General features: G+C 34.4%; 1 protein-coding gene across 1 annotated transcript; it reads right to left on the reverse strand.

Annotated features, from left to right (window-relative positions):
* Positions 1-6,874: 6,874 nt before the first annotated feature.
* On the reverse strand, positions 6,875-12,098 carry LOC107048160 (inactive dipeptidyl peptidase 10). Its single transcript, XM_015271207.2, has 13 exons — positions 11,840-12,098; positions 11,258-11,361; positions 10,655-10,853; positions 10,411-10,485; positions 10,076-10,128; positions 9,682-9,979; positions 9,329-9,582; positions 8,838-9,156; positions 8,475-8,653; positions 8,117-8,336; positions 7,516-7,960; positions 7,170-7,375; positions 6,875-7,105 (listed from the first exon to the last, which is right to left on the reverse strand). Exons 1-13 carry the CDS (start codon positions 11,936-11,938, stop codon positions 7,004-7,006), a joined length of 2,553 nt encoding a protein of 850 aa, XP_015126693.1. The 5' UTR covers positions 11,939-12,098; the 3' UTR covers positions 6,875-7,003.
* Positions 12,099-12,134: the final 36 nt, after the last annotated feature.

Here is a 12,134-nt window from a genome sequence, read left to right on the forward strand (position 1 = left end):
ATGAAAATACAGGATATTCAATACATGCACAATGTAACTACATATGTCAGCCAATTTTCCAATACATGTAGATCCCACGCCGATATTTCTAACGATTATTAAAAGTCCATTTCCCAATGAAAAGTGAAAAATCATTACTATCGAGTCATGTCGGCGTTCGAATTAGTTTAAATACAGATTAAGAATGAAACAATAGAAATTTCCGTAATCAGTAATAACCGATGACATAAGTGCTTCATTCATAAGAGATTATCTGAATCAATTGTCTCGTTTATTATCACTGTTTATGTTTATAAATCCTTTTTATACCTGTAAATAATCGCATTTCAGATGATTAAACTCTCGGACTCTAATAATTTTGTTTAATTTGTATCTTAGTCGCTAAAAGAAACCAGGGACGAGATTCTCAAGCGACTTGAGTGTCGATGTTTGGAGAATTTCTCTGTGATAAAATAATAGAAGGAAAAAAGATTTAAAGTAAAATAGAAAAAAAGCAACAAATTTTTTCATCGAGACTTATCGCCGAAATTTTTATAAACTGTAATAAATTGCACATTGAGTAAGATTATTGTTTTTTGTTTCTTTCTCTTTACTTATCAATGTTTCATTTGGTTTTACTTTTTTTTTTTTTTTTTTTTTTTAAGGGGTGAAGGAGTGTACGATAGAATTTATTTATTACTGCTTACCTTCATTCTCATTTAAAGAAAAAAAAAAGAAAAACTCTCGTTCGATTGTGCCATGACTAAGTTTTTCCTTTATACGTCAATTCTTGAAGAATTCAGTGAATTTAATTTCTCAATTACTCATTCAGTGAAATAAATCTAATGAACAGATGAAATTGTAATAATAAGTCGCGCTCTAGAGTGGAGAAACGAGACACTTAGAAATTTAGAATAAACAAGGAAATGACAGAAAACAGATGAATTAAAGCATAATTGTAAAATAAAATTATAAAGACGAGAGGATGATAAATAATTCTGGGGAATCTAAAAAGGAGTAAAAATCATCTCAATATGAGATGAACGATAAAGAGAAACATGAAAGTGTCCGTTCCTTAATCCATACGGGTTAAACCTAAAGGAGATAAANTTTTTTTTTTTTTTTTTTTTTTTTTTTTTATTAAGGGGTGAAGGAGTGTACGATAGAATTTATTTATTACTGCTTACCTTCATTCTCATTTAAAGAAAAAAAAAAGAAAAACTCTCGTTCGATTGTGCCATGACTAAGTTTTTCCTTTATACGTCAATTCTTGAAGAATTCAGTGAATTTAATTTCTCAATTACTCATTCAGTGAAATAAATCTAATGAACAGATGAAATTGTAATAATAAGTCGCGCTCTAGAGTGGAGAAACGAGACACTTAGAAATTTAGAATAAACAAGGAAATGACAGAAAACAGATGAATTAAAGCATAATTGTAAAATAAAATTATAAAGACGAGAGGATGATAAATAATTCTGGGGAATCTAAAAAGGAGTAAAAATCATCTCAATATGAGATGAACGATAAAGAGAAACATGAAAGTGTCCGTTCCTTAATCCATACGGGTTAAACCTAAAGGAGATAAAAATGAAAATGAAGAAAAAATAAATCCACAGCTCATATTAATCGCGAATTGATGTATATTGATAAAAACATGTATTTGTTCCTGAAAAAAAAAATAATAATAGTAATAATATGAATAATGTAGTAATAAAAATTAATGAATTAACGATGATAATGATGAATGAAATGAAACAATTTTCGATGGGTACATAATTTTCTTATAAGTGAAAATACATTGAATTAACATAAAAACAAATTTAACTGTAGAGTTGGTACAGTCTTTGAGGATGCCTTGCCTGTAAATGTAACACGCGTTGAATGAACAAGAAAAAAAAACGAAAGAAAAAAAAACAAAAAAAAGAAACAATCTTATTACCTTGTAAATGTTTTACCAAATATAATCGACCATTCAACTTACACAAATTGAGAGAATAATTATATTGCATGATTCAATCGCCAAAAATTTCCTTTCAACAACAACAAAGGATAACCCCCTTTTTTATTCAGAAAAACTTAGGCTAAGTACATCGATCATTACAATTAATTAATTTAAATTACGTTTTTTTTTGTTTATGTCATTTTTTCTTAATGCTTCACTTACGTCGGGCTCTGGAGATATCAATTTATCTATCGATTTTGATTTTTCGCTGTGCGATTGTCAATGAATATGATAATGAAATAAAAATGACTTGAGTGTTTCCATAAAATGAATTACTTTATGAAGAATTACGGAAAATCAAATTAGGCAATTCGTGGAGTTTCTTGTTAATTTCTTAGCATTTATCATCTGTACTTCTGTACTTTATTGTCACGTGTCGACTTGCCTTGATGCACCATCTGTTTACATATACATGAATTTAATAATTCTGTAGCAATTGAAATAAGGAGTTGATAACATTTTCTATTCACCCCTTATTCCATCCACCAAATTTCTAAACTCAATCTATCAAACATCTAATTTCCATATTCCGTTTCACTGATAACACAGGTAATTTCTCCTAATAATATGTATCTATCCCAATGCTTATCTCCTCGATTTTATTTTTCATTAGATTCTCAAGCACTATTCTTGACATTGTATACAACGTAAATATCCTGAGGCCGTTGAGAAATTTATTCGCTTGATAAAACATGCAGTTTCACTCTCTTAATTAAACATATCCCCAATTTTTCATTTTTCCCCGTACATTTAACATTGTTATCGTTTCATTATTGACAAAGATGAGGCTCATTTTGTTGAGAAATATCGTGCGGCTTCTAGCGGGGTACGAAGTGGATTCACTAGAGATTTTCTTACTCCTAATGCAATCAGCACATCTCCATACACACATAGATCAATCATTTTTAACAAAATGCATGCACACTTCGGTTTTATTAATTTCTGAAGCGGAAGAATATGAGTGATTCAGTGTTTTTACTCATTAGATTGCACAGAGAGAAATCAAATGGACTAATTTAAATCAATGAGGCAAAGCACTTGTAGAATATTTCATTGTTTTACTAATTGTCATAATGAAAAAAAAATCGAATAATAATTTTCTTTCTCTCTATGTGATGATATATTGTACATTCTAATTGAATTTTTCTGCAAAAGTTCATCTACCTGGCATCATCTAAGGTATATGTATAATATATATATATATAATTAATTGAGAATACATTCATCTTTAATTATGATTGTTAAACGTATTTAAACCGTCTCTTCACCAGCCTTAGTGCTTAGTTATAACAATATGGATTTGTCATTTACTGGATATTAATTTTTCACATTGTTTTGTCGCTTATAATATTCCTGTTCGTTTCATTTCAATCGTTTCACTCGATAAAGTCTTTTTATTTAAATTCAAGATCAAGTATTCAACAGTTACTACAGAAGCCTAGTCAAGCTCTATTTGTTGCTCAGTTGATATTATAGTATAGGATTAATTCCTTCAAAAGTCGTAGATTGTTTTTATTTAAGTATAGAAAACATGAAAAAGCTCATGTGTAAGTGTGTGAAAAAGTGGAAGCCTGTGAATATTCGCTAAGCAAAATAATATTTTTGCAAATTAGGCAGATTATCATTTTTCTCCTGTTTTCTTAGGTATTCCATCTGATCTAACAGCGATAATGTTGTTCAATGGACATAATTTAACATTTTTATCATAAAATTACAACTATTATTCGAAATACAAAAAATTTATTTCAAAGTTATAAAATTCAGTAATTGATTGTACGTTTTATTCTTTTTTCTTTCTCGATGATTACACGATAATTACTCCATTTGGTAGATCAAGAGTCGCACGAAATAATTATCACGCAATTATCTATCGCACGATTACAATAAAATATGTAAAATTACCCCATCAAACGTTTTTCTCACATTTATTTTCTCATTATTTTCGAAAGGATCTTATCAACAATTTTATTAATTTTATGCGATTACTATCGAGTGTGTAACATTATCGTGTCTTGATGTTGTTTTTTTTTCTCAATATTTTTTAATTTTTTTGATGTTGTTATTAAAGCTATGCAATTGACTCTGGTATGAAGAAGCACTTAGTCTTAAATTACGATAGAAACGTATTGTGATTGGGCAGAATAGAGCATAGATGGAGGAGGGGGAGTAATCTACCCCGATTGTAAAAATTCTCAAGAATTTCTTGGAAAGGCTGATCTGGGGTAAATTGCTCACCTAGGAGATAGAGAGAGGCTTAATAATATAGTTCAAAGTAGTGAGATAACATGGCTGCAGTGCGAGTGACTTGAACCACAATCATCAATTACAATTAATAGTCACGAGAAAATAAAAATAAGAGATGCAACGACAATTTAACATGTGGTAGGTATGTAATTATAAATTATTTAACAATCATAACTCTCAAATGGATGAATTAATTGATCGAAAATGCAATTAAATCGTCAGTGGATAATTTAACGATTGAGATGAATGATAACTCCAGTGATAAAAGCAGCCACACGATCTTGTAGTGATATCAATCGAAAGAGGTAAATAAAAATTTTCCCAATGAAGAATGCAACTGTGTGCTAATTGGCAGCATTTCTCATTATTACTCATTAACAATAATCATTCACTCACAATTCACAACATTTTGATTTCAATAATTTATCTCTTCCACTTCACCCCGAATTTATTTCTTACTTTCAATTCAACGAGACTCTTACACCTATTTGTATTTACAAATTGCATGACATTATCTTCCGCAGCCCGTGCCAGAACAGGATATCCTCGAAATTAATATCATCCTACTTGATTGATAATATCAACGTAATGAATAATGGAAAAATAATGATTAATCACAATTGACTGAAGCGTAACTATCATTGACTCCTAGCTACGTGATTTGTCGGGTGCATAGGAGAATTCACGGGCAAGTAATTTAACTCTTCAATCGTCTAACTGTAAAATATTTCTGCCCAATGAATATATTTACCTCATCTCTCGGGAAATTTTTCAGTAACAGGCTGACAAAATATTGACTAAATTTTCCTCGAATAAATTATCAATATATACCATGTAACAATTCTTTTCCTTTTCATTTTTTATAATAAATAGGGCGACTCTTAAATACAAGTATCAATAATCATCATCATCATCATCATCCTCATCAATAACTCGTACTCGTACAAGTACTCTTTTCTTTTTTGAATATAAAATGGAGAACAAGTGCAAATTCAAATGGACGAATTAAAAATATTCAACAATAAAATATTAACTTGCTTTCATTGTGTTTCACTCCCCTCAATACTGGATTTAGTTATGTAAAAAGAGATCAACATTGCATGTTACTAATAACATGGAAGTTTACGAGTTTCTCATAAGAATAATCGAGGAGTCCCGAATTTATAAAAATATCATCTAGTAACGGCCACTTTCAAAAAACAGCCATTTATTCATCATTTCTGCATTCATTCATTTTTTTTATTTATAATAAATGCGCGAGCTGCTGGAATTTTCTACTCACTCATCACTTTTAATATAAAAAAAATGTAGAGTTACGCAAGTATCAGCCTCGAAGCTCGTTTTCATCATCATTTATTTATAATAATTTTGACTTGGTGATTTATTTTAACGAAATATCCTTCCGGCGAAGATTTCCAAATTAATTTATGTACACAATTTCAATTCTGCACTGAAGTAATCAACAATTCTCTAATCCATCAAATGACTCAATGGAATTTCATAATTATATATTCACAATAATAAGTAATAAAATAAATGGAGAAAATTCGTCTACAATGTTTTCTTGAGTGCAGAATCAATCAACCAGTTGTCCTCACTCATTAATCGTCTTCTTCATGATTCTACCGACGAGTTTTTACAAACAACTAGGCGCCACAAGCTATACAACATTAATAATTACGGTGTCTTCATATTTGTATTTTTTATTCAAACGCTGGGGACGGGATTTGATTGGAAGTTTTATGGGAAAGTGACCTTTGATTTTTATTTTTACAATCACATAAATTCATTAATTACCCCCCTCCTCTCTTTTAACGATAAGACCGAATTTTTATGATATCGATAATCCTCACAAATATTTTCAGGGAATTGTGTGCACGTGTCCTTAATTATCGCATCGACGTCAATTTTTTAGTATTTCTATAATACCTAAGCACGCCTTTAAACACACTCATATATCAATTATTTTCACTTTTTCACTAAATAGGCCAATTAACTTGTTAACATCTTACCTCGAATTAATTAATAATATACTGTAATATAATACATTTCACGTAATTTATAAAGATATTGCTAATAACGCGATGGATTTTTTCCCCAATGATTTTTCTCATCTTTCTCCATACTTCGATACTCTGAATATTTTTTTTTTTCAACATTTTTAGATTTTATACTTTTTCATCTTCTACCGTCGTGTAAAACTTATTAATTATCGTCACTGCGCTGAGTAGCATTATTTTATTCTTACACTGCTCTTAATTTTCTTGATTTTTCACTTTTTTTGTTCACTTTCGCGTAATTATAATAATTAAATCAGTCGATTGAGCAATCTATATTCACACTGAGAAAAAAAATCATCCAATCGGAAGAAAAACCAACGAGATAATTTTCTTTTCTCAGTGCATATTTCGAGTATTGCTCGATATTTGAAGAATTACATACATAATATTTCGAGTATTGTTAGGCTCGTGTTTTACAATCATTCTATTCATTCATTATCTTTTTTTCATAACTCGAATGAGGATAAGCCAATTACTAGATTAATACTCATTAAACGTTAAATTATCTCGATAATGAGTAATTTCAGAGGATGAGATTTCTCATTCTTCACTGAAATAATCCAACAATCACCAAAAACAGAGAAATTGATGAATTTCATTAATGAAATAAACTCGATAAAAAAAGAATACGAATCCCCGAATCAATAGCTCAAATTTTATCAATTACAAGCAGAAGAGTCGGTATGTTTGACGAAGGAGAAATCGTCTTGAGGCACTAGGAGGCATCCAGGGTGAGGCACTCAGTAAAGAAGTCCTCCATGGAACGATAAGCGTGCTCAATCACGCCTGTCAGGGCGTGATCTTCATCCGCGTAACTCTAAACATGGTAACAATTTTTTTGTCGATTTATTCCATCAAGGGGATTTAAACTGTCAACTCACCTGATACCTAAAGATAATACCAGCATCAGACAGAGCTTTCGAGAGGGCTATGCCGTGTGTATAAGGCGCTGTCAGGTCAGCTAGGCCGTGAATAAGGTAGAGACTGTGACTCGGTACCAATCTGGCGCGTTGAGTCAAATCTGCCTCGACGTAACCCTTGAAATTTTCTACTGGTGCCCCTAAAATTCGTTCCGTGAAGGCTGAATCTAAACAAAATTAATTAACAATTATAAATGAGAAAAATGTTTCATTTTTTTTTTTTTTTTTTTTTCAATAATAAGCTGCTGGAATTTTTGATTTTTTATAGTAGACAATTGAAATGAATAAAAAAAAAATGTCAACTCACTGTAATACAACCAATCGGCGATTGGATTCACCGAAATTCCGCACTTGAATATATTCTGCTGGCTGCCGAGTAGCATGGCAGTGACATAGCCCCCATACCCCCAGCCCCACACTCCCACCCTAGTCTCATCGAGATACTTGAATTCATCAAGTAAATATCTGAGTACAGTCAATTGATCTTGCACTTCAACCCCCCCAATTCTGTGAAACAGTGCACGTTTGCCCTGTCCCCGTGCACCCCTCACATCGAGCCTAACGTAAACAACGTCATTGTGACTTGACATGTATGTGCCCCAGTCAATACAAAATTTGTCACTAACTGCCTCACTACCTGGCCGACCATTAACTTCAACAAGAACTGGAAATGCAGCATCCCTGAGTTCTTCACGCCACGAGGGTGGTAATTGCAGCTGCACTTGGGCACGCCAGCCCTGTGGCAGTGGCACCTGTAATTAATTTATTCACTCCTTAATTAAACCTTTTCTCAATTAGAGGGCAATTGAGCGCAGAGTTGAGTGGAAATAAAAGTCAACTTAATTTTACAGCACGCGACTTTCTTACACTGATTTTCGGAGAATTTTTAATTAAAAAAAAAAAACTACCTCGAAACTTTTTCTCTTCGGCAATGCGAGCTGTGACAGTCTTTCGGCACGTTGTACTCTCGTGTCGTAAAGCACCCGTACCATTTTGTGAGTCGTCACCGAGTGCACTCCAGCGAGCGGAAGCCCAGGCCCCTCACAATGCAGTACATAATACCCCTGTCTTGTCTCACTCGAAACACTCACAGAGGCACCGAAACTCGTGCAATTCGTGTAGTAGAATCTAAAGAAAAACATTGATTGCAATTACCCTCTGAAGGAAAACAATTTCCCTGAAACCATTGCAGAGGGTGGAATAATTTTTTTTATTTTTCAATCGACCACTTTGACCACTTTGATGGAAAAATCTTTGGTCACGTACCTACTGCTCCAAAGAACATCCCCCAAATCACAAGTGATGCAGAGTGGCTCCAATCGTCGGGGGTCGTCAGTCGTTGGATCCCGCACCACGTACAAATGCTTCTGTCCTGGATTACGTTCTCTGGTACCGAGGTAATAAACCAAGTGTGCTCTGGTGTCCCATGCGAGTATTTCACTGACCTAAAAGTCCGTTAAAAAATCATACGATGCAACGAATGGCATCACTTGTCAGCCTCTCAAACTTTTACGATTTTCGTGTTTATTTTACGAGACACGATAGTACGTCACATCCCCAAAGTATTAATTCGATAATAGCTAATACTTCAGCATTACAATTAATTCCGTAAATGTTATAATGAATTACCTCGTATCGACCATGTGACAGTACAGCAATTCGTTGCTGGGTGAGTGTAACGTGTTTGATATGGGTAAAGTGCTCCTGGCCACCCTCCTGCACCCCAGCGAGCAGGAGAAAACTGTCACCGTCAGGTGAGAACAGGGGATGCGGCTGAGCATCGAGCCATTGGCCCTCGGGTGCACGCTCCGAGTGAATCTCCTCACACTCCCATTTTGGCATACGACAGGCCGATACTACAGTGAGATTCTGCGATCTTGTCATCCACACAACCCCAATTTGCGTCCCATCATCGTCCATCCATCCAGCCGAAATTAAATAAAAATCCCTGCAGATAATAATTTTATCAATTTTAATTAGTTTAATGAATTTTTTAACGCATCAATTATTACTGCAAGAATTCAAGAGATAATTTCATCCCATCGGTTATTTAAAAAATTCATATTGGAACAACGCGAATAATAATAATAAACTGATGGAATTTTCGTGCTGAAACTTACTGGCCATCGAATACAGCCGGTGGTTTAACAGCGGCACGTGAAAATTCCGATATTAATGATTCATTAGTGTTGTCGGTGGAATTATTGAGATCCACTAGCCACAGAGTGACCTCGGGATTTGATGAGCCTGGAGTAGGATAACGCACTGACTTGGAGGGTGGAAAGGTGATTCTGTGCGGTATGCCAGACGGATTCGAACTGGCGGCGTCCGAGCTCGTTGGATTACCAAACCAGGGAAATTGTAGAGTCGTTACCTATACAATGATACAATGATACAATGAATTTCTCATTATTAGCGCAATTTCAGTGGTTGAGGGAGTTTCTGCAGAATAAAAATAAATAATTCTTCTCACTTTGGTATCATTAAATGTGGCATATAAAAGACGCTGTCCATCGGGACTTGGCCACAATGCTTCAGCTTTTGGTAGTACTTCCTCCTGATATAACCAGTCTGGTACACCGTTGTAAATAATTCCAGGCACTCCAGTGTCAGTCAGTCTCTTGTCTACTGGCGCCGTTGGCGACATTCTTAAGAATATATTGTTATCAGATATCATCAGTAATGCTGTTGTATTGCCCAACCAGGCGACATACTGCAGTCGTGTCTGTTGTACTCGCGGGGATGCGTGGAGACGAAGGGGTGTGTGATGACTGGGGGGATAAAAATTATCATCAATTCATCGTCTGAGATGAATCTCTTTTATTATGCAATTATGCAATCAAATTTTCCTCAAAGAAAACACATACTCATTCGTGACATCGTAGACTGTGTAAAGAGCGGTGAAAGTGTTTCGAAATACCTAGAAAAATGGTAAAAAATATTTAAACAGAATTGATCACATCAATCGATCTCTTCAATTTAAGTGTTGAATAAAAGAAAAAAAAAAAGTTGGCCATCGGAGAAAATTTTTCTCAATACGGATGGGGTCTGGAGCTTTAAAGATGCCCTAAATCGCCTCAATTCCTTACAATGTAACACATGATAGCGCTTGCGCAGGTGTATTGCAATTGGTAAGATCAATTTACACGTGCAATAAACCATTATATCAGTAGGTATCCCCAACAGTATGATAAATACTCACTGGCTTGACATCGTGTTTGAATAGTACGTAACGAAGATTAGTGCTACACTGGTAGCCTTGAACGTTCAACTGTCTCTGAAAATAATCAGATTTGATGATTCAAGGATTGATGAGCACCTCCAGACACGTCTGGATAAATAATAAATGCCAATCGATCAAGCTATTGCCATTTTTTTTTCAGCTCTTTTGTAGCTGTTGTACATAAATAGATCGGCAAATTATCAAGTTATTTGTTGGTACTTACAAGGGTATGATTTGATACTAATAGTGCCACGGAGTTGTTGAGTGTATCAAGGAGGGCTAATGAGCCATCATCCGCTTGATAAACGAATTTATCATGAGATACCCAGGCGGGTGGCAACCGCTGTGGTGAAAGGTCATCTCGAAGGCACTCTTCAAGTGTGAGACGTCTACCGCTCCAGTACAAAAGCTCGTCGACATACCTGAATTAATTTTGTCCATTGAACTCGTTGAATTAGTTAAAAGTGGAGTGGCTCTTTGGTTCATTTGAATTATTCATAATCCTTGTTAGCTTTTAATTAGATGATTATTTTGTCAAGAGATATCTTTTCAACACTCTACAAAATCCTCAAAAGTCTCTTGACATTCGCTTCTAGACAAAATCATTTTTATTTGGGTCGAGCATTTCTACATTATATTTTGCAAATATCTCGGAAACTATTGGATTTGGATGAAAATTCCTTTTGTCTCATATTAATAAGATAATAATCTCACTCGGCCCCTTTGTTTTCCAAGCATTCGACTCATAAAATTGGTAATTTCATTAAACGTCCATCTCCCCGAGGATTTAAACTAGATGCGAAATGAAAATAATAATAACACTCACCCGAGAAGGTAAATTGCGGTAACTATGCCAGCAATGACAAATCCAATTACGAGAAGTGAAAATATAATACTTCTCCAGTTGTGACCACCGTCACCATAGAGATCCTAAAACCAATGGGAGAGGAATCTCGTTAAAACCAGTGAACACAGACAATAAAAACACTTTGGCATTAATATTCGTGGGGTGCCATGCGCCAGCACCTTATTAAAACAATTATTCGGTGAGAATTCTCTTTAAAAAAACCCATCAGAAGCCTCAATGACCTCATTTACTTTTCCCACTTGATCAACCTCGTCTCATCATTTTATGCCATAAAAAAATTATTAGTCATTGAAAGATGAAAAATTGACTTTCAATTCTTTTCTACTCAAACAAATTATTTATTCCATGGAAAAAATATTTTTTAAACATTTTCAAGAGACCTCTTCAGGCTTTAAAAAGACAGACGAGTCATTCGAATCCAGACATCGGCACAATCATAATACTTAAATAAAATTATTTAATTATATATACATATGAGAAAATAATTATTCAAATTTTAAATGATTTACCCCACTCTCTCGTTATGCAAATTAAACTCACATCTTTAACTTCATCTTTCGATCGAGGATCAGCCACCTGGACGGTCTCATCAGGAGGTAACCGCCAGGAATTCCTCTCAACGTTAACGCTGGCGTTCATAGCGAGTCACTGCCAGTTCCTCACCCCCCACCACCACCGAGTCCACCCAGGACTCCACTCCAGCTGATTTGCTCACCCTTAACCGCCTCCAGGTTTTATCTTGACTTCCTCTTCTGTCACACCCGAGCAATTCCGATTGCCACAAAGTACAGTTACTATCTCCCTCTGTTCCCCTTTATTTCCGAGCCCCCAACCC

Source organism: Diachasma alloeum, unplaced genomic scaffold, assembly GCF_001412515.2.
Source record: "Diachasma alloeum isolate Michigan unplaced genomic scaffold, Dall2.0 Dall_scaffold_00185, whole genome shotgun sequence".
NCBI lineage: Eukaryota > Metazoa > Arthropoda > Insecta > Hymenoptera > Braconidae > Diachasma > Diachasma alloeum.